Source organism: Arvicola amphibius, chromosome 11 (genome assembly GCF_903992535.2).
Source record: "Arvicola amphibius chromosome 11, mArvAmp1.2, whole genome shotgun sequence".
Lineage (NCBI taxonomy): Eukaryota > Metazoa > Chordata > Mammalia > Rodentia > Cricetidae > Arvicola > Arvicola amphibius.
In genome coordinates, this window is record NC_052057.2 from 89948819 (window position 1) to 89972696 (window position 23878).

A 23878-nucleotide genomic window follows, 5' to 3' on the forward strand; every position below is an offset into this window, starting at 1 on the left:
GTATATCTCTCTTTTTCTGACTACATGAGTCTTTAATTTACCAAGCAATATGGGTAGAATTAAAGCTGTGGCTTTGATGGCTAAGTCCAGCCCATTCCTTAGCTTTCCAGCCTCATGTCAGAGGTACTGGCTGTGTTTATCCCCACAACTCTATGGTGTTTCAAGGCCCTTGCCAGCAAGCAAGCTGCAACAGTGTTAAACAACACTCAAAAGCTCCATAGTCAGGACCGCCTGCTTGAAAGAGTCAAGAGTTTGCCCTGGCAGGGTGGCCCAGAAAGCCGGCATTTTAAAACAACACAACTTTTTTTCCTGCTAAGGCTGAAAACAAACAAGCATGCAGTCAGCTGTTATCAACACCATTTAAGTGTTTCGTGGCAGGACCTCTTAAGAGCTGCAGGGTTTTGCAGCTAAAGCTGAGTCAGGAAGCTTCTCTTAGATGAGAGTGCTTGCTTGCCTCTAGCAAGTCGAGCCAAACCCAAGAAATTGCTGCTACCACGAAAACATGCTTTACTCTATTCTTCCCCAAGATTTCTGTGGATTCAGTTATCCACGTTGGGCGCCATTCTGTAGAGAGGAGCAGTGGGCTGCATCCCGCCACCTGGCTCCCACACGGCTAGCTTTACACCCAAAATAATGACACACAAACTGTATTCATTTAAATACTGTCTGGCCCATTAGTTTCAGCCTCTTATTAGCTAATTCTCACATATTTTGCTTTAACCCATATCTAATAATCTATGTAGCACCACGAGGTGGTGGCTTACTGGGAAGATTCTAGCATACGTCCATCTTGGGCTGGAGCTTCATTGCATCTGACTCACTTCCCTTCTTCCCAGCATTCTGTTCTGTCTTCCCCGCCTACCTATGCTCTGACCTATCAGGCCAAGCACTTTTTTGTATTAATTAACCAATGAAACAACAGATAGATAGAAGACCCACCTACATCACTCTAATTCTCTGGAACCCTGTGCTGTGGTTTCTCCACCAGAGAGCCCAGTCCACCTGGTCTGTCTACCCACTTGCAGCCTTTCTATCTGTGAGTGTTATCTATTCTTCCTTTCTTCAGCACCCCAGTCAGGCCCAAGTCCTGGAGGTGAAAATGACATCTTTATATATCAGATCATCATCAAATTAATATTAAATTCTATGGTCAGAAAACCTCTATAAGGGCACTAATATGCTGGAAAGCTAAACTATATACTTAATGTCTTATTGGAAAACTGTAATAGGATAAAGTTTAGCTAAAGTTCAAATGTGTCCATGTGTGCTTTCGAACAAATTTTGAACTAGCTTTTGTAAAATTAACAATTTTTCCTCTTATTGACCCTTTCCCGGAACACTGCAGGCTGACAAACTGTCTATTACATAAATTTGGCAGGGAAAGAAGACAGACTAGAAGGTGGCTATGTAGCTTTTATTCATGACATTTGAATCCTTAAGCTCACACAGAAATTTATTTCATAAATATTCTTTAGATATACCTAGCTCTTCTAATTGATTTAATTATATTAGCCTGCTTTCTTACAGTCAAATCCTTAGCTGAATCATAAATGAAATGGAAATATAGTTAACATTTTTCAGATGTACTTAAAAAAGAGGCAGGAAAACTTTGAAAGCAGAATACTAGAAGCTAGTAAAATAGTTCACTTCATTAAAAACCATCCATCTTCTACGTTACACAATTTTTTTTACATATTAAAAATTTTTTACCCATATTTAATATTGCCCAGAGGAAAATAGCTTGTTATAATTTTTTCTGCTAAACATTATTAAAACCAGGAAGAAATCATTACTTCCAAAATATACTTTGTTTGGCTAGTTCTAGACAGGAATTACTAGTTTCTTCAAAACCAAAATAATGAAAACCAGAATGACAATATTACCCAAATGATGTCTTTGCCATTTCCTGAAGACACGCTGTATTCTTTTCCTCATGCTGAGGGATTATGGAAAATGATATGCTTTCACCCGTGACCATGGACTGACTAAGCGTGGACTGGCATAAATCAAATCCCTTAATGTTTTAGAGCTAAGGAAAATTTCAACCAAATCCAGTGTGTTATGATGAAGGATATTAAAAGCAGGGAGAAAGGAAACTTGGAATTGCTCAACATAACCTAGTTAAGAGTTTCATATGGTCAACTGAAATAGGTAAGAAAACCCAAAGATTTCTCTTATAGCCAAGTCTAGGGAAAACACAGCAGGGCCTGGAGAAGGCATGAGATAATTGCTTATCAGATTCACAGTGTGCGGTGTCTATAACACAGACAGAGGGAGAGCTTTGGAGGGGCTTCTAGCTTAGTTCTTAATGGGAGAATGGCAAAGCACCTGAGAGGAGCCACAACTGCGTCGACTGAGAAGGCAGGCTGAAGGACCACTGGTCTTCGGACATTTCATGACCGTGCAAACGAAACTCTCATCACTTAGCATTTACTGATGCTGCTTTACCGTCCCCGGACCTTCCTGAATGAAGAGGGCGAGACAGGCTGGAGCTCAAAGGGACTAGCTGGCTCCGCTTGGATGGAAGGTTTCCACGGCTGTGAAGTCATGCGGGTCATACAGAGGGTTCTGTAGACCTTCTATGCCTGGATAACGGTAAAAGGAGAACGGGGTCTACCTGGAATGCTGCGGCATCGTTGGGGAATAGGAAGGATAAATTAGGGATCTCTGGAGTTCCTTCCATTCATCCTAACTCCGAGGAAAGAAATAAGCATTCAAGGAAGAGAAGATCAACAGCCCAAGAAGCAGAAAAAGAATCTAGATCCGCAATTTAGTCTAGATTTAGGAAGAGTGTTGGTCCTGCTGCCACGATTTGGCTGAACACAAAAGGAAGTCAGAGGCAAAGGAGGCCTGGATGAGGGGCTTGATGGTCATCTGGGGGACAGAAATGGAAGAACTAAGGTTCTGTTTCTTCAGTGCATCCCCAGTTTAAACCGCTACCCCAGAGGGCAAATTGAAGATATATCACTAGATGGTTGATATCAGTATCTATTAGGACAAAAATGTAAGGCTTGTGACCTCAGAGTGTGCCAGACTTGTGGATCTGTTGTTTATTTAAAATTATCAAAATCTAAAAAAAAAAAATTAGCTGTGAAAATTAAGATGTTTGCCTCCCCCAAATAATTAGTAGTCACCTCACCCTCAAGAAGATCATATGAGCAGTTGGATGTGGTGGCGCACACCTTTAATCCTAGCACTCAGGAAGCAGAGGCAGGATAATGTCTGTGAGTTCAAGGTCAGCCTGATCTACATAGTGAGTTTCAGGACGGTCAGGACTATGTAAAGAGACACTGTCTCATAATACATGAGTTGAGCTCAACAAGTAAACTAAAGAAAACACACACACACACACACACACAAACACACACACACGCATGCACACATGCACATACACACATGCACTTTGCCTCTGGCTGGAGGATCATCACATGTCCATGAATCAGCATTCTTATGTATTGTCTGCAAATGAAAAATTCCTGCTCCTTTCCATCTTAAATGGAAAGGTCCGACTCCTTTTACACGTCTGCATCTTCCACAGCAAGGGATTTAATACTGGGGACTGGGGACCTCTGATAACACTAAGAAGTGAAGTAGACATGTTGAACTTCATATTCTATAAATGGTGCGTGTATTGAATCCCAGAGTTTAATGACGAATTATGCAACTTGATTGGTCCAGGCAGATAACCTTGAGCCCACTGATTGGTCTTCGATTGGACATTCACATTTTGTAACACGATGCAAGGAGGGTGCCTCATCACTGTGAACACTGCGTGTCACCCTCTGCGTGTCACCCTCATCTCACAAAGAAGAAACGAAAGAAGACAATCCTCCAGAATATGGGCACACCCCATAAACAAACCAGCTTAGGTTCTTCAGGAATGCCAGTCACATTACTAAAGACAGACCACACACACATACACACACACGCGCGCGCGCGCACACACACACACACACACACACACACACACACACACAGAGGAAATGAGCAGAATCCTCCAGAATATGGGCACACCCCATAAACAAACCAGCTTAGGTTCTTCAGGAATGCCAGTCACATTACTAACGACAGACCACACACACACACACACACACTCACACCCACACCCAAACACACAGAGGAAGTGATCATCTATCAATGGAAATGAAGACAGTGACATTAGATACAATGTGTAGTTCTTGATTACATCCTAGATTTTTTTTAAAGGAAAATCAACGACAAAGAATCTTCTGAGGCAGAATTTGAATATCCATTTCAGGCTCTTGGAGCTGATGCCGCTGAAGATGGATAGGATAATGTCCTCATTACTACCAGGAGGGGGTGACAGAGTATTTCAAAGCTTTATGATGACTGTAACTTGGTTTTCTGATGGCTCGGAAATGAGCGCATTTATGGGGAGAGAGAAACGAGGTGACATGCTAACACTTGCAACACTTAAAGGGTAGGATGCTGGCAATCTTTCAACTGTGAACTTTCCCGAAGTTAAAACAAATGTAGAAAAGCAGGAAGAAGAAGGTTAAAAGACAGAAACCGGCCTGACGCTGTCCCAGGGGCTGCAGGGATTGTCTGTTCACAATACAGACATATGGAGGATAAGGTTAGGCCAAAGGCTTCGAAACAGCCCAAGAAGATTTTTCTTTAGAATCTGCCAAACAAAGTTTTGTAGAAATATGAACACCTCATCCTTCTAAAAAGCAGAGCAATTGGCTAGACTTTCCTCCAGGAGTGGACTAGTGCAATTAACAATACAAGCCAGAGAAAGCCATTCTAAGAAGTTAAAAAAATTGGATTTTTTTAAGGTGGATAGAAATTTCACATACACAAACAACTAACAGAAAATAATCAGGAATAAATGTCAAGTGTTTTTAGCATCAGGCTTCCTCATTGGCTAGGCACTACTAAAATGCAGGCACCTATTCAACTTCTGGCTGCATGAGCCCTATAGTTGTTCAAGGTACAAAGCAGCAGACCTCAAGGCCAAGGCTGCCATTTCTTATTGTCACCCATCCCGCACAGCCAAGAACTGTGTGACTCTGTATTGCACAGGTCAGGAAGTCAGGGCTTTGTTTCTCTGGACCCTTGGCCAAATATGCTTCTAGGCCTATCTTGGTCTCTAAAAGTTACTTCAGGAGAAAATAAAAAGTTCCTGTAGATCAGAGCAAGTCAGTAACAAAAAGACGTAGCCGTGTTGGGTTTCGTAAGACAGCATCCGCGAGACAGGAAGTAAGGGTTGTCCTAAACATGGTCCCATTATGTGCTCCATATAGTCAGCCTTTTCATCATTAGGCAGAGATGCCATGCTCTCTAGGATTTTGTGGCAGTCACAAATGGCTTTAACATATTATAGCTACTAAGTAACAAACATCAGACTAGCTTAGTCATCTTCTGTTATTACATTAACTGCAAGAATACATTCATATCTACTTCCCTCCACCAACAGATACTTTATTAAAAATCAAACGTCATGGGAAGTATGAGTACTTCTTAGTCAAGCTGTCAGAACCACAGCTTTGTGAATGAATCAGAGAAGGCAACATTTCATTTCCTCAAGCTTCCAAAAGCAGGAGCTCACACAGAATTATTCTGATGGCTGGAAGGAACGCCTTGGCTTTGGGGAACACCTTAGCGACTGTAGCACACCTACGGCACAGAAATCAATTCTGTGTCTTCCTAGAATACAAGAGATGGAAGGACAGTGGGCAAGAGAAAAACATACACACACGTGCACACACACACACAGAGTAGACAATAGAGTGGAAATGAGAGAGAAGAGAGATTGAAGAAGAGATGGAGAGGGAACGGGGAGGACGGGGAGGGAAAACAGGAATAGAAGAAGGGAGACTTGGGAGGAGGGAAAATGTAGGCTGAGTTCAGAAGCTCTGGGGTCATGCTGGGAAGGCTACAGGTCAAGTGTATTGATCTACAAGTACCAACTGTCAACAGTCTTGTCTTGTCACTGAAATCCTAACATTATAAAATGTCTGGTCAGCCAGGACTCACTACCCCTCAGTAAAGAACAAACACCGCGCAAATCTGGCTCAAGGACCCCAGTGGTCATTTGTGACTTTAGTTCTCTCTTGTGAGAAATGGGAAAGTCTATCTTTGAGGGACTGACCAGGGCAAACTGGTGACACACCAGTTTATTTCCAGACTCTTCCCGGTGGGTTAGCATGTGAATGGCCTGTCTGGGGCACAGATCATGTCCTCCATCAGATGGTCCCTGGAGAAACCGCCAGTAAGGGAAATGCCATGGATGCTGCCAACAGAACTGCGGGCCCCTCCCAGCTTCAAGCCCCGTACAAGGTTAAGCCACAGGCCCAGAACCTGGGCCTGCAGGGACTCAAGGAGAGGTGGGATAGGAAAATGGTATTATATATGGTATTCCCCAAATTTGATTGGTTCTTAGAAACATCAAAGGCAGAGACGTTAGTCAAGAAGTCTGATAAGACATAAGTGAAAAGGACAAGGGAAAACCTCTCAGTCTCAAAACCTGAATTCCAGTGACGCCTAGGGGGCAGGCCACAGGCGTGGGTGACGTGGTTGGAAGCGTAGTGGCCGCTCCTGCACTATCCTCAGCCTAAGGGGTCAAGGCTGGTCCTTCAGGCTGTGGTCTGCCTGGCCCACGGGCCCTGGCTAGCAGCACTTAGAGGGTTAAGAGCACACGTAGTGGGTAGGAGACATCTTTCGGAAGTCCTTGTGGGGCTCCAGCTTTCCTGCTCCTGGAAGCAAGGACCATTTCAGCCAGAGAGGGCCACTTCCTGTCCCACGGGGACTCCCGGGAGAAACTGTTCCTCTCTTCCGGCAGATGAGGTGGGACGTCAGTGACACATCCTCGCTGTCATCTCCTTCTGGAAAGCAAGGCAAGAAGGGCTGTTAGGGGGCGATAAACAGAGCAATGACAGAAATACATGCAGCTTTCCCCTGGAACCTTTAAACAGAAGGTGGCAAGCCCGAGCCATGTTCCATTTGGCCTGGTGGGCTTGAGTGTTCTCTCTCCCTCCTTCTATCCCTCCTCTTTTTCCTTCCTTCCCTTTCTCTCTTGAATTAAGGCACTGTTTAAAATATTGTACTCTCTTGTCAAAAATCCAAGTGACTTGCTTTATCTGAAGAAAAAAACAAATCAAGACGTGGAGCCCCTGAGCACTTGGAATTGAAGCACAGCCTTCCTCTCTGGACAGAGCATGGCCTCCAGCGTCTCTCCCCACCCCGTCCAGTTGTCCTTCCGGGGAGAGCCAAGAACAACTTGCCAACTGGTATGATAGCGGGTTTGGGTTGCCATTTTTAGAATAGAAAGCATCTTTCATTGGATTAAGTTTCAATCACAGTTGGAACAACGAAGAATATAATCATGTACAAGTCGAAAACAGCAAGGAATGAGAAATGAAAGAATGCCGGAATGTGGCCTGCAGTCTACCTAGGCACATTACTTGCCTGGCTCTTCTGGGAACTTGGGATCACAAATGGGCCATCCTTTCTCCTCCTCGAGACTCTGCATAGGCTGGCCTACTTCAATCTCATTCTGTTTCTCTCCTCTTTACCTAGATGCCAGCCATTCCTCTTTCCAGTTCAGACATGGTGACATCCATTGGTTGAAAGACCTCATACCCACCTTTGGAGGTGGCCACACCTTTCACCTGTGCACACTTGACTGTTGTATAGGGTGTGCTGACTTTGAGTGGGCGGTAGTTTCAATGATAATGGCTTCCCTAGGGTAATATGCTTGAACACTTTGTCCCACTTGCTGGAACTATTTGGGAAGGATCAAGGGCTGTGGCCCTGTTGGAGAGGTGGTCCCACTATAATGAGAATCATTAAATGTCAGGAAGAAAGAGCACTTATTACATCTCCACACAGCCTTTCACCTGGCTTTGTATCCCCAATCTTTCTCACAATGCTGGCACAAGGGAGTTCTTTCTTCATCTTCAAGACCAGTGTGGGCTGCAGGACCGAAAAGGAGCCTTGAGCTCGTCAGCATTTGGGGAAGACAAGACTAAGCCATTTTAATTAGATGGGTAAATTCCGAGTTCCACTTGCTGCAGGATGGAATCAGCTGCTACATCTCCTGAATGCTGGCCTGGGTCATCCCAGACAACAAAAGAGCAAACACCATAGTCAAAGGAGTTAGCGAGGGGGTGGCCTGGTGTTCAGAACGCTGTTTGAAAACCATACAGACTGTGTGGGTTAAAGAAATAATACACAGAGTTATCCAGGTCCTTTCACGAGCAAGCTCATACTGCATGACAGCCAGCATATGAATCCATATGCAGAACTCCTAATGATCATCTCCTTGTGCTTACTAATTGAACCACGTACCAGGAGACGGAGTTCATGTTCTCAAGGCCTCCAGTCTCCGAGGGAGGAAGAAATGTGGTGGAGCCCAGGCTGAAACAACATCACTGTACGTATTTATTTACCGAGAGAGACACAAAGCATGTTGGAACCGGGTTCAGGCATGTTGAAATCTCACTTTGCCCCCTTGGTATCCACCCACCTGAATTCTAAGAGCATCTTGTCTTAAGAGCAATGTCTGTTGGCGGGGACATCGTCTCTCACTCCAGAACAACACATAACCCTCTCGTCTCCCTTTCACAGCCACAGCACCCTTTCCCGCCAGTGAACTGGTCTATCATTGACTTTGTTTCTGCCTCCTGGATCAAATCCAAGATCCTAGAGAATCCGAGTGAGCAGGGCTGTGGCTGCCATTTGCTCTTGAGTGCCTGGGAATCCGGCTTCAACAAAGGCTTGCTCAATCAAGCAATGCATAGGTCCCCAGTCTCTCCACCTGTAAGATGTAGTGGGATAGTGGGTAGATCAAGGGACGTGTAAATGGATTAATAGATGCACAGACTCAATACATAGTAATTTCCTTCTCTGATCGCTTTCTACAGAGATGGGGTTCAGAAGCACAAACACGACAGCAGCCACTCCTTGCTGGCAGGAAGCGGCCCGGGGAAAGAGTTTTCTGTTAAAAATATCCTAATGTGGATCTGAAATTTAAAGGCAGGGGAGGCTGCCCAGTGGCAGTGGAGAGGCGAGATTGGCCCAGGGAGCTGGATGTGTACAGAAAGCTCATGACCATAGCAGGGTGTGGACTGCAAGAATACAGACACACAAAGAGAGCCAGGCACCTGCAGCAAGGAAAGGAAATAACCTGAGAGAAGCGCCCTTCCCACCCCCAAATCTACTGTTCCCTTCCCAAGTTTCCAGCGGCTCTTGAAACTGGGCACGGTGAATAACAACTGTAATCCCAACACGTGGGAGGCAGAAGCAGGAGGATTACGAGTTTGAGGTTAGCCTGGGGTATAAACACGCGAGGAAATGGAAAACAAAACCAAAGGTGCATGTATTTCGAATTATTATTTAACAACAGATGGTGCGTTTGAGAGTGAGAGTAATTCCAAGGATAAACCGGACTGCCGTTTTGTAACTAACCCTATACTTATTGCCAAGGGATCAGCGCTCCAGGAAAGAGAGGAAGGAACTTCCGATGAGTGCCCACGAAGGGCTCAGTGCTTCGCGGTGGCCTTGTCATGTGTACGCAGACATCGGAGAGGGAACCGCAACTGTTGTTTGAGAGGAATCCTACTCTTGGAGCCGAACTGGTTCGGTCCAGGTGAACTGCAGCTTAACCAGGGGCAGGTGTTTCAGGTGTTTCTAAAAGGCTAAGGCCTCTCTTGCTCATACTCGCTGCTCTGCGGGGACACCCTGCAACCCTGGCTGTGGCCTCGAGAGACGCATGCGCACTGTGCTGACAAGGCCAGAGCGTTAGAAAGATGGACGGCTTACAAAGCCACACGGAAAGGGGCAGGTGTGGGATTCAAACTGAAGCCAGGACTTTCCACACGACAAGGGGATTTAGTTTAAAACCTCTGAACCAGTAATAAATATGCATTGGAGTGATAACTTGGAAGTTAATTGACTCATATATTAATTGTAGATGGCGGCAAGTTATTTCTGAAATTTTCACCTGACCCCATCCCACCACCCTTGGAGCTGTAATCCTGCAGTTTCCTTAGGCCAAACCAGGCTTTTGTGCCCCTTCCTGTCCTCTTCTCCCACATTCCCCCAGAGCTTCCCATAATCCCATAGCTCCTTTGGATCATCATGGCTTTTGTGACACCATTCCCCAACCCTTTCCTGTGGATGAGATCCCTCCTTCTACAGCTCGGGTGTTCGTTCTCGCCTTCTCTGAAAGCCCTGGTACCAGGCACCGAGTCTCTCCTCCGCTGAGCCCCATTGGGTGTGGTGAACTGACCCACTGAATGGCTCCATCCTGGCTAGTTTCCTCCCTGAGTCCTGGGGACGCCCACCAGGACGGGCTGTAGTGACATTGTCCTTTTCTCTCATCCGTGGGAACGTGTCAAAATGCTAGCAGTACTTTTTCCTCAGCTAGACTGGTAACAGTTTGAATTAGTAGCTGTCGTAGGGGAAAAAAAGCATTAACGCAATTATGCTTCTCGGAGTATGGACGCTTAAAACACGGAAGAGTTTCTGGAAAAAGTAGAGGGAGGGTGTACACGTTCAGAGAACATACGGTCTTCTCCGAGACCTTTGACTCAGGCTGTGGAGTTAGTACTGGGTCTTTTTCTCACCACAGTGTGAGTGCCAGCATGCAGAAGAAAAGCTTCTGAGATGCTCTTAAATCCCTCCATGGAAACCACGATTGTGACCACAGTTGATGAGTTGGAAGACACTGTTCTTGGATCTGCAAGACGGCTCAGCAGGTAAAAGTTCTTGCTACCACACTTAAAATGTGAGTTTGAGACTCGCACTGGTGGAAGGAGAGAACCGACTCTTTCAAATTGTTCTCAGATTTACATAAGCCTAGCGCTCATATTTAATTCTCAAAGTACAGACTTCAAGGCTGTATTCTACTACTTTGCCACTTGGTGGCACCATCGAACCGTTTAAAGAAACTCTCTCCAGGCACGAACTCAGGTTTTCCTTCACCAGCTAATTGGCAGGGTAAAGACATTCCTTCATTCCTTCCTCAAGGGGAGCGGGCTCAGATATCCACTTAGGGAACTCTTTTAAGGAGACGTCCCCATTGCTGGTCTTGCGGAATGTCACTGTATATAGCAGGCCGTCCAAACCTGCAGCACGCTTAGGGCCGTTTCTTCAGGGGAGATTTTTCTGGCAAGTCTCTGGCAAGACACTCTATTTGGTTTGTTTAGGAAGAAAATCACAGCTTTTGGAGGTTTGTGTGTTTGTTTATTGGCTCGGCTATTCCACTCCTGGGCACGCGGATACAAGCACATTCCTGTTCATTGCTGCTCTATTCACAAGAGCAAGGAAATGGACCCAGCCTAGATGCGCATTAACAGCTGAAGGGACATTGAAAATGTGGTGCATATATACAAATGGAATTTTATTCGGCTGTAAAGAAAAATGGCATTGAGGAAATCTGTAGAAAAACTGGTGGATTTGGGAATTAAGCAAGATGTCAGAAAGAGAAAAACCGCATGTTTTTTTTTCTTATACACAGTTTTTAGCCTGTAGTGTGTGTGTGTGTGTGTGTGTGTGTGTGCATGTGTGTGTTAGATAAAGTCTAACAGGCTAGAAAAGATACCAGAAAAGGCAAAAATAGGTGATGAGAAAGGTCAAGCAAGGTGGGCAAAAGGACACTTAGGAAAGTCACCGGGGAGAGGAGTTAGAACGACCATCAGGAGTCGCAGGGAGGATGGGGGATGGGAGAGCGAGGCCGCTACTGTTTTGTAATAATGCTAATTTAGAATATTAAAATCTATTTTCCCCCTTTTTTGTTTGTTTGTTTTTGAGACAGGATTTCTCTGTGTAACAATTCTGGAATTCTCGATAGAGCAGGCTGGGCTCAAACAGCGATCCGCTTGCCTCAGCCTCCCGAGCGCTGAGATTTAAGGCGTGCGCCACCACTGCCCAGCTATAAATCTTGTTTTAAATGTACTTTCTGGTAGAAACAAAGCCAGGTTTGGATTCGTCGCTCCTATCAGCCCCATTCTCCACAGCCAACAGCTTCCACACTGGACCCACAGAGGCTGGTCCTGGTGAGGCTCACAGGCTGAATCCAACACCATACAAACAGCCAGGCCACCCAGCTCTCCCGGGTCTCCTTGGTGCCTTGGAGTTTCTCACAGGCCGCTCCATTCCTCTATGCCTGGCAAATGCTCAAACAGTTTACATAAGGACCCCAAAGCATTACTGGCTGGGTCCCCATCGCCTGGCTCTCTGCTAGCTTTGGAACTCATTACACAGTTAGCCTTAATCTGAGTTGTGTATTGTGTATCTCTTAGTGGACACTGCTAAGTGATGAAGGATGTTTTCTCAAGTCATATGCAGTATATGTGATTTGAGGCTGTTACAAATATAATTTAGATCCAACATAAGTTTATATAGCTAGGCAAATGAAATTATGTATGCTTTTATGTTTTCAGTTTCTGATATTTTTGTTCTTGGCATAGTCTCTTGATTTTTAGGTACTTTTAATACTCATATTATTTCTTGCTTTAAACAAAAAGAGCTCTAGTAACTTAAAAAGCAATAAAAGGGGAGAGAGAACAAGACACCCAATGGAAGTCACATTTAACTTTAGAAATGAAGCTTCAGTGATTTTTGCCTGGTTTTTGTAGAGAAGGTGGGGGTGGGGAAAACAGCCTAAGCTTTGTATAAGTTACACAATTCCTTGTCTGATGTCAACTTTTAAAACGGAAAGTGGCCACTGTTTGCTAGTAGTGTGAGCCGCTTTTGGCCCCGACGGATCACATTTCTATGACTGAAATATCATCACATTATCAGTTATCACCATCATTGCACTGAGTCAGGGTCTCCCTAAGTGGCTCAGATCGGTCTGGGAATTGTCTGGACACCGTGAGTCCCAAGCTAGCAGACATCTCACCTGGAAACGGAGGTTACATGAAAGGGGTACCCCATCCTGTCACCCCTCCTTCCCTACCTCCTGTCTGGGAATCAGAGAGCCTGGCTTCTGCTGTGAACCCCTCCACCTTCAAAAAGCATAAGAAGGAGCTCCCTCCTGTTGTGTGGGTTGTTTTTCTTTAGACACCCCCTACTATGTTTTCTGTCTCTGGTGCTCCTCAACGTTCGTTGGAGCCCTGCCGTGCCACTGGCATTCCGTCTGTCTGTCTGTGGGGTTATAGTCCGAGGGGTTATAACTCTCCCAATCCTTAGTCCTCAGCCACGTGTCTTTTCAGACCATCGACCTCATCCAAAACTTCACCTAGATTAGACTGCCTCCAAACTGAAGCCACTTGCCCAACTTCACACAGCTTCAGAGTGGCTTTCAGTCCAGACAGAGGTGACTGAAATACAAGCAAGCTAACCTTATACTGTTCCCATTATTCCACTGGGGGGCAAGGAGGGGCAGGGAGATGCACCTCATGACTTCGGTGGTAAAATGCTTGAGGGACACAAGAGCCACAGCAACTTGAACCCATGTTTTCTTTAATCCACACGTTCTTCTAACTGTGAGGGACAAGGAGGATGAGGGAGGAAGAAATATTAACAACTGAGGCATAGAAAGAGCAGAGAGCAGAAAGGAAGGCAGTTGCGTACACTTGGGACGCGAACACTTGGGATGTGAACTGGGAAGTTGGCCTTTGAGCAGATGGCTCCGCCCCAACTCCCAGTCATTAAAAACTCCATGGCTTGGAACAGGGTAGCGTTAGAAGCCTACAACACAACGGTAGACTTGATTCAAAGGGGCACACAGACACTTCTGTCTCTGGCTCTCTCACACACTCTTGAAGTCACAGAAATGACACACGGAAGGTAAAAGGGACGTGGCTCCCTATGTCCCTTCTCCCGTGACAGATCTCTGTCCGCACATTTTAAACCTGATCGGTGATGATGGCCGCTGAAAATATCTGACCAAAAAAAAGGAAAGGCGTGGGGTGTGGTCTTCCCATCTGCTGTTTCCAAGCAACACTGCTTGCATCCATCCCCAGCCCCAGTGCCTATGCAGGTGTGGCCCCTTCTTCCCTCCACAGTCTCAGAGATCTGGGAAAGGACTTGAGGTGTGCAGAAGCACAGTATAAACACCCCCACTGGTGAACTGCTGTGTCACAGCTGAACTGCTGTAGGTGACACAGACCACATAACTGCTGGACGCTGGGAGCAGACACTTTTAATCCTAGCACCTTCACTTAATCCCAGCAGAGGCAGGGGAATATGGTGTAGGAGGTCCTTCTGTCAATGTGTTGCTTTCACTGGTTAATAAAGAAACTGCTTTGGGCCCTTGATAGGGCAGCACTTAGGTAGGCGGGGAAGACAGAACTGAATGCTGGGAGGAAGAAAGGCAGAGAAAGAGACACATATGATGGAGCCGCCAGAATCAAACATGCCGAATCTTTCTGGTAAGCCACTGCCACGTGTCAATACACAGATTATTAGAAATGGGCTAAATTTGCAAGGTGTAAGAGTTAGCCAATAAGATGTTAGAGCTAATAAGCGAAGCAGTGATTTAATGAACACAGTTTCTGTGTGGTTATTTTGGGTGTAAGCTAGCCCAGCGGCTGGGACGAACACGCAGGCTCTCTCCCTTGCAACAGGAATCTCTGTGACTTCAAGGCCAGGCTGGTTTACACAGTGAGCTGAGGGCCAATTACAGAAACCCATAACCTGGAAGAGTTCCATTCTGATGGCAAATGGGCACTCTGGGTAGAGGGTAGGGTGTAAAGATGGCCTTTCAGTTCACACGGTCCATTTCTTTTTTATGACAGGGTTTCTTTGTGTAGCCCTGACTGTCTTGGAACTAACTCTGTAGACCAGGCTGGCCTTGAACTCACAGAGATCCACCTGACTCTGCCTCCTGAGTGCCTCGATTAAAGGCATGCGCCACCACCGCCCACTGGTCCATTTCTTTGAAATGTAAACGTCTCTACATTGAAAAAACAAAACAAAAAAGCCTCTACATTATGTCCATATTATACCTGTTTATCTCATTCATTAATTGCTATCCCTCCGACTCCCAAAAGCATAGGGATTAGAAACATTGGCCATCTTGAAAACCCCATATCTGCCATGGGTATTCCCTCCCCTCCCTTATTGCCCATTGCTGCCCAGAGCTCGCTCCTAAGACTGACCTACTTTCTCCCTAAAGATGGTTCCTGGTCACACCCACTCATCCATACTAGTATTAGCTGGAGGGAGACCATTCCTGTCTGCAAACAAGGGTAAGGGTGCATCTGACTATGTGAGAGCCATGGGGACATTGGTGTTACAGCACTGCAGAGAACAGGCAGATGTGATTTTGGATGCTATAAAATCAGACTAGACTTTCCCTTAGCCCCAAAGACTCAGAAGATCTTGCTCTGCCATGCTACCATGCAGCCATTGCAGTGTGCATCCAAGGGTAAGAAGCTATGCCCTCTCCTCAGTCCCTGCTGGTTTTCTCAGCGGCACTGGCAAGGGAGACACTGTGGAGGCCCACTACTCAGACATGAGTAGCCCGCTCATCCCTTCTCTCCTTCCTGTGTGATGTACTAGCGACGTTGCACCCTGTCTACAAGAACCTCAGTATCTACATTCCTCGCATCATGGCAGCCCGGCACATGCGTGGTCTCCGCACTTGTTCCTTTAGTAGTGAGATGCCCAGAACACTCCAGTTCATCCTGCCAAGCCCTGCTTAGAGTCTTTGAAGCTTCTAAGTCTAGGCCACCTGGATGGGAGACAGAGCAAGTCTCAAAAGAAAAAGAGATCCCACGGTGAAAGAGGAGGAAGGGTCTCAGGGTTGCTAAGCAGGCTGCCGGAAAGCTGGCAAGAGGTAAACAGTGCGCCGGTCAAATGTCGGCTGCTGGCTAGAGTGACGTACACAGAGAAAGAAAGAAGTTAAAAGTGAACAACCCAAACATAAAACACCCTACACAATTCCCCAGCCAGCTCCTGCCCAGCCTGGAGGCAGGCAGAGGCTTGGCGGCGGGACCACAGCTGTCCAAATGAGGCTAGCTTCCACTTCCTGTGGTGAGGATTTCTTTTCTCACTTTTCAGAACCCAAGTAGCTGCGAGGACCAGGGAAAATAACATTGGTTTTTGGGCAAATGCCCTCGGCAGTTCCAGAAGCCAAGTTTTTCCCACCTCACTTCTGGGAACACATGGGTAAGTCCATGGGACTTGCTTGTCCACCATGCAGGGTGAGGTGTGCCCGGCTGTTTTCATGATACCGAGTGAAGGCTGAAACACTGTAACCTGCCAGGGTGAATGTCTGTCATTTCCTTCTCCGAGCTCAGAGATCTTCCTTCTGGCCCTCAAGCAGGCAGACTTTCTGGCTGGAAGCTTCTGTTTAATTGCAGTCCAAATGATCAGCAGGTAATCCCAGATTATGGGGCCTAAACATTTGCACACAACTATTTTTATAATGCAACTATGCCCATGGAACAAGAACTCGGAGGGGGAGAAAAAAAAAGAACTCTAGTAGGAAGCTGACACCAGTCACTCTAACATATGTACATCTACACACGCACACACACATACATATGCATTCACACACGCACACATAAACATAAACACATACACATACATGCACACACACATGCACATACATACACACACGCACACACAAAAATATACACGCGCACAAACATACATAAAGCACACACATACACATGCACACACATATACACATGCACATAAATAAGCGCACATGCACATACATGCACACACAAACATACACACAAACACATATACACACAAACATACACACACGCATACACATAGACACACATCACTTGGCAGACAGCGACGGGTGATGGGTAAAGCAGCCTAAGGAAGACGGGGTGATGAAAAAGGACACGCCTAGCCAGCCAGCGTCTTGTGTCCTCATGAGGCGCATCTGCCTTTTCCTACGTGCCAGACACCCAGACACCGTCTGCGCTGTACAGCGTCATGCAGGATGTCACGGTGTGTGGTCTTCATCCCACTCTGCAGAGGGAGCCGAGGGTCAGCATTTTGGCATAGTCCCATACACAGTCATTGGGACAGCAAGTCTGAAACTTCTCCATCTGTCCCTCTCACGGGTCCATCAGCTGTATCCCCAGGCCTCACGCCTTCCTGAGTCAGTGGCCACCGCACCTCTGCACTAGCCACAGGGTGGGGCCACTCCCAGGAAGCCCAAAGTCAGGTCTGCTCCTCTCCCTGGCGAGCATCCCAAAGTCTGAGATTGCTGAATAAATCAGAACAGTCAGACTACAGAAATTAAAAAATAAATAAAACCCCAATCCAAAATGCTCACAAGGATAGATGAGATGCAGCCAGTGTGTCAGAATTAAAAATGTCCCTTCTAGTGACTTGTAGGGATGTGGGTGGTGACGGAGCCAAACAAAGTCAAAATAGCAATGCAGCAGGCGAGAGCTCCCTGAGCGGAAAGGACAATATTTATTTGATTAATTCTGTTCCTAGCCACCCACATTACTGACACAGAGGGTGTTTCTTTTACACAAAGGTAGGTGTGAGCACGGACACATACATGCAGGCCCTCAAACAGAAGTATGGACAGATAAACACACATACCCGCCACCCACCAAGAAGAGGTACTCATAGCCGATGCAAGAACCAAACTGCTTTTCTTTGTCCAAGCCCTACGGGCACATTAAAAAGAAGTGACTTTATGTAAACACAGTCGGCGCTTGGTTTACACAGATTCACAGAAAGGAAGAGCTGCAGAATTTTGAAGCGCTCTCACGGAACCACAGGGTTATGTATGAGAACATGGCTGGGTGACTCCTGCCAGGAGACTTGACGGCTACACCAGAGGAAGGGGTCTTAGAATCCCGCAGGGGAAGGGAAGCCCTTGAGCGCCAAGCCGGTGGAGGATGACCTTGGTTAGGTCAGGACTGTGGAGAATCAGGAGATTAGCCTGCGGCTATTGTTGAGGGATTATCTAGACTAGGTCAGCTGAAGCAGGAGAACCCACCTGAATTGTGGGCAACACCATTTCACACACTGGCGTCCTGGGCTGAAGAAAAAGGAGAAAGCCAGCTGAGCAGGAGAATCCATCACCCCCTGCTTCCCGACTGGGGGTGACTGCAATGTGCCCAGCTGCCCCAAACTCTCAACCCCATCCCACTATATGGTGCTCTGCACCCTTGAACCTTCCTTTCCTTCAGTCGCTTTTGTTAGGTGTTTCGTCACAGCGACAGGACAGTAACTAAGACGCTGAGTCATGACGTCATCACGCTCTGGCGTATGGCGTCATCACGCTCTGTTCTCACGACCCTCCCCCCTACCCCGTCCTCCACCCCTCAGACCCCTGAAACACCAGCGTGCTTTGCGGCAGCATTCTTTCTAACATTGTGACTTTCTCTGCAGATTAGCCCGCCCGGCTCTTCCACTGACTGAGACAATACTAATCCCTAACCAGGACAAGGCAGTGCTAGCCACGATCTTTGCTCTGAGCAATGCTACCTGAGACCCAGCCTAGCACATAAGCTACCCACTGCGGCTTTTACCTGTGGCCTTCTCCCAATTCCCATTTCCACTTGCTCGGTTTCCTCACAGTTCCCTAGGGGTCAGTGTTGTCTGGTGTTTATTTCTCCAGGCATTGCAAGAAGCCATCTTGACTGTCCTGGAGCTGTGGCAACTGGAGAATAACAATACAGTGGACGCAAGGTCTATCTACGTAGCAGTAATGGAGCCACTGACCCCCTCACCTGGGATCCTAGCTCGTATTGCCTCTCCCAGCTGCAAGAGAGGTTCGGAGATGCTAAACTACAACACAGGCAGCACTTCTAATTAAAAGCAGGACTCTACGGTAGCTTCCATGAAGTTGCCATCCACGATGGTGTGGTACTTTGGAGCAACTCAACTGTTGGGCTGTCACGGATGCTCCTGTAAGAGACCACACTCGCCTGTGCTCTGTAAGAAAGTTCAATAAACTCATTGGTCTTCGCAAGCTGGACTTGAAACAGTGCTTTCGATTGTCACTGGATCCATTCTGGGACGACCACAAGTCGTCCACAAGTTCTGGTGTCTGCCACAAGTCTAGCTTCCTCCTGCCACACACTGCATTCACCCCCACAGATGCTCAAAGGCCCCCATATTTTAAGGGGTGAAACAGATTTCTACACGGCTCAGCGTTCACCTATGGGCCTCCCAGATCCCAGAAGCCAGACCTGGGCTTCTGTCATTGGCTTTCCATCAGCAACCAGAAAGACACCGGAAGCAGAATTCCATCCCCTAGGGGGCAGCTGCAGGCACCAGGGTTTTCATGAATGGGATCAACTTTAGTCAACGTCAAGAAACCCTGATCAGTCACTGTGGAAACTTTCTGAACTTTCGGGGCACCGGTGCCTGGAGGAAGAATTTACTTCACTTGGAAAAACAGAGTCTTAGAGAAGCCATCAGCCCCCTTGAAGGCAATACAGGATGGAGCCTGCTAGTATGTCATAAGACCTGTGCCCTGTGGCTGACGAAACGTGGGGGAGGGGCCTCTGCCTTGGTGAGCTCCTAATTTGTGAAGTTGGCAGTTTCTCAGCAGGCCCATGCCTTTGGCTGCTGCAGTGCTGTTTACACTGAGTAAAGAGGCCCGAAGCAAACTGAAAAAATTTCATTTTATTAAAATACGATCATCAGCTACTTCTCAATTTGCAGCGGGGTTATTTCCAAAAGAGCTTATCCTAACCTATAAACACGGTGAAAAGAACCTCACGCACCCGACCTACTGAACATCTGGGTTAGCAACACTGTGGATTACAGAGGATGTGATCTGTGCCCTGTTGCTCATGTGCGTACAAGCACACACACACTTGCGCAGAGCGGAGGCTCCCATTGCCTAGCATCAAAGGAGAATAACTATACCATTAGCCTGCAAGAAGACCAAAGCTCAAAATTCAGAGTATGGTTTCTAGCATACAGTCACACAAATTCCAAGTTGAATCACTATATGTTAGGGACTCCCTGTATGCTGGTTTGACGAGTAGCAAATGCAATGTTTCAATCTCCCACAAGGGGCTTTTTGCATGTGTTTATATGTGTGGTGTGTTGGCATGCATGTGCTCATGTTTTGCGTGTCTGTGAAGGCCTGAGGTCTCCTCATTCGTTCCCCTCATTATATATTGAGATAGGATCTCTTGCTGAAGCTGGAGCCTGCCGTCTTAACTAGAGAGGATGGATAGCCAGCGGCTAGGGGGAACCCGTTTCCACCTCTGTCTCCTGTGTGCTGGGATTACAGCCGTCTCACCCAGCCTGCCTTTCTGTGGGCACTGGATCTGAACTGCCGTCTTCACACTTCAGCAGCAAATGCTTTATCCCCTGAACAAAGGCTCCATCCTGGAGCCTTTGGAGCCAATCACCATTTGGTCTGACATTTGGGCACTGACTCTCCTCTCTGTGGGTGGCTGTTGAGCTATTCTATAAAGAAGCTGAGCTGGGACAGGGCAGTGACTTGTCTGAGGTTACACGGCTAGGACTTGGCAGAGCAGGAATGTAAACCCAGATCATCCGGAGCTTGTGGACGGACAAGCCTTGGAAACCCGTTTTCAGGGACCGGAAAAATATGTGATCCAAATCCAGCTCATGTCTGCTTTCATATGGCCTACAATATAAAAACATGTTTCAAATAATGAAAAAATTAAAGGACTATTTCACAATGTGTGATTATTATATGGAATTCAATTTTTTTTTTCGAAACAGAGTTTCTCTGCGGCTTTAGAGCCTGTCCTGGAGCTAGCTCTTGTAGACCAGGCTGGTCTCGAACTCACAGAGATCCGCCTGCCTCTGCCTCCCGAGTGCTGGGATTAAAGGCGTGCAATTCAAATTTTTAAAGGATTTATTTTTTAGACGTTTAAGTGGTTTGTCTGCATTCAACACTGCAAATGCAACACTGTGTGTGTGTGTGTGTGTGTGTGTGTGTGTGGTGTGTGTGTGTTGTGTGCATGGAGGCCGGAAGTGGGTTGGGGATCCCCTGGAACTGGAGTTCCACAGTGGTGAGTTACCATGTGGGTACTGGAGCTGAACCCCAGTCCTCTCAAAGAGCAGCCAGTGCTGTCAACAGCTGAGCCATCTCTCCAGCCCTTGGAATTCATGGAACCCAGCCATTCCTAGGTATCTGTGTGTGGTCTAAGACTGTATCCATGCCTCAGTAGCAGAGTGGAATGGAGACAGAGACCATGAGACCCGCGAAGCCACAGCATGTCACCATGAAGACCATTACAGAAGATGCCCAAACTCTTTACCAGGTCATCACCATCCCCAGGGAGACTCTGCGGTTTTAAAGTCCATAGGGTTATAAGTAGGTACCCAACTTGTCTTTTCAAAATTAGCTTGGCAATAGATATCCAACTAGTTCTCTTGTCTGCAGAGATCAGTGGTATCATCCCTGTAGGAACACACACCAGAAGCAGGAATGACCTAGACCTGTGTTTGTGGCATGCAGGCATTCGTGGCTCCGAGAGTGTGGGACAGGCCCTATTCTCAGGCTCACCATTAGTGAACTATGAAAGTGAAATTAATTTTTCATGAAGGAAATGTGTTTTAAAGTGTTAAACAATTTTTACTTGTGGCTTTGTTCATTTTAAATTTTGTGATATTACAAGGCTAGAGGACTTGTTGATAACAAGGGCAGTGCACGGTTCTGAGGTCACTGTTTTACTCCACACAGAAGAGAGGAAGCTGGCAGCATTAAATGCTTCAGTCCAAGGGAGAAAGAAAAGACATTCCTGATTTCCTCTCCACACATTTTTTTCTGCCCCCCCCCCCAAACAGCACTAAGAATATAAATCATGGATTTTCTGCTTTTGTTTTTAAAGACAGGGTCTTTCTATGTAGGCCAGGCTGACCTTAAATGCTTGATCCTCCTGTCTCTGTCTCCTAAGCACTGGAATTTTAAGAGTGTGCTACCTTGGGTCCTGAGAGGCCAGGGAGAGTTCAGTCAGTACAGTGCCTGCTGGGAAAGTGTGAAGACCCGAGTTCACATCCCCAGCATCCAGGTAAAAATCTGGGTACGGTAGATTTGGAAGGACTGCGAATGGACCAGTGTAATCTTGGAGATCACTGGGCCAGCCATCCCCGCTGAATCAGTGAGCTCCAGGTTCAGTGAGAAATCCTGCCCCAAAGCTAAGGCGGAGGGACAGAGGCTGGGGCTGGAGACATGGCCAGTGTCGACAGCACAGGCTGCTCCTCCAGTCCCAGGATCTACACGGTGATTCACAACATCTATAGCTCCGGATCCAGGGGACTTGATGCCCACTTCTGTCCTCTGCAGGGCCCAGACACACAGCCGGTGCACAGCCACACATGCAGGCAAAACACTCACAGGCATAAAATGATTACAAAAGTAAAATGGAAAGAGGGAAGGAAGACACCCGATATTAATGTGCTGCTCCCATATGCACAAACTCATGGTTATACACACCCAGATGAATATACAAAACACACACGCACACAGGTACACACACACACACACACAGAAACCTATTGATTTTGAAACAAGGTATAAAGATGGGTATGATGATGGCTGTACAACAGTGAGCATGAGCAATAAGTCTAATTGATTACACTGAAATATACATTTGAAAATATTAAGATGCTAAATGTTACCTGATGCATGTTTTACCATCAAACAATTAAGATAGATATTAATTTTAAAAAGTAACAATTCTCAAGTTTCTAAAAAACGTTTTTTAATACAAAGTTTCATTAGAAGAACCAAACAACAATACCCAGAGAAGGATTTGAAACTTTGTTGCTAAAAGGTGAGCATGCTATGTGCATGAATATGGCGTGTGTAGTGTATATGTGTGTGTATGTCTATGCACATTCTCAAGAAAATACTCACGTTCCACCAATTCAATCCCCTCTCTCACTGTTTCCTGTTTTAGGAATGCAATGCAACAAGCACCCTTGCAGCAGCAGCAGCAGCAGCAAAGAAACAACAATAATTAACTCCAATATCTCACATCGGTGTCACCAGAAGAAATATCTGCAGCCCTGAGCACCTATGAGGAGCCCTTGGCTGCACACGTGCAAAGGCTGCCTTAACCTGGAGGGGCAGAGTAGGCCTAAGGAAAGTCAAGACCACAGCAGAAACCCAAGGTTAACATGGAACCGAGACACAGGCAGGTGTGCCAATCTGTGAAAGTTTTCCTTTTTAGTCTTGAGGCTGTAACATTAAAGCCAAGTATGGATCTGGCCAAACATTGTTCTCTAATCCTATTTGCTAATGTTTTCCCAAGATGAATAAGATAAAATCCCTCAGCATGTGCTTTGAGTTGTTTGGTAATTTCCACCTGCTCCTTGGGGCAGACGCGGTGCACGGGGCTCCTGAAGGCTCTACTGTCTGGAAAACACACAGCAACAACAGCTGCTTATGGCCTGGGCCTGGCGGCGATGGGGTCAGCTCTCTACGTGCCAACCAGCAACAACACTGGGCTTCTTAAGTGAAGCGGATGACAGAGGAACAGCGCGCTCCTTGTCCTCTGTGTCTGCAGCAATAAGTCACTGCAGATCAGCACTGGGACTCTGGCATGCGACAGGGCGGTGTGCAGCAGGTGCCAACTCTATCAAACAGCCATTGTGGTGGCTGCTTCATCTCAACCCTGTATCCTCGGCCATCACAAACCTTACATGCACGCACGTGCGCGCGTGCACACACACACACACACACACACACACGTGCGGACATTTGATCATCTTCTTAGAAGTTATGGGTTTTCAAGGTAAGAGAAATCTCTAAAATTAACATTGTGAGTACAGATGCCAGGTAAGTATGGCCAAGTTGTAACAAGACAGAACTTGTTTTGTAAACCACAGGCTCTTCTTTTGAGTTAAGTGTGCAAACTGTCATTCCTAGGAGGGAGTTCAATCTGAGATTTGAAAATTGGATGACTACCTTCATGGGTGGCTGCCATCTAAAATTCCGGAGCACTGACATAAAATGTTGCAGTCTCAATTTCCT

At 46.5% G+C, this 23878-nt stretch overlaps 1 protein-coding gene across 4 annotated transcripts in view; it reads right to left on the reverse strand.

Annotated features, from left to right (window-relative positions):
- Window positions 1-1400: 1400 nt before the first annotated feature.
- The window catches only part of Mob3b (MOB kinase activator 3B), a 181472-nt gene continuing 158994 nt past the window's right edge, over window positions 1401-23878 (reverse strand). For all 4 annotated transcript variants that reach the window (XM_038347267.2, XM_038347268.2, XM_038347265.2 and 1 more), the window contains one exon: window positions 1401-6848. In XM_038347267.2, coding sequence (XP_038203195.1) covers window positions 6819-6848 — 30 coding nt within the window. In that variant the 3' untranslated portion in view covers window positions 1401-6818. The remainder of the gene's footprint in view (window positions 6849-23878) is intronic.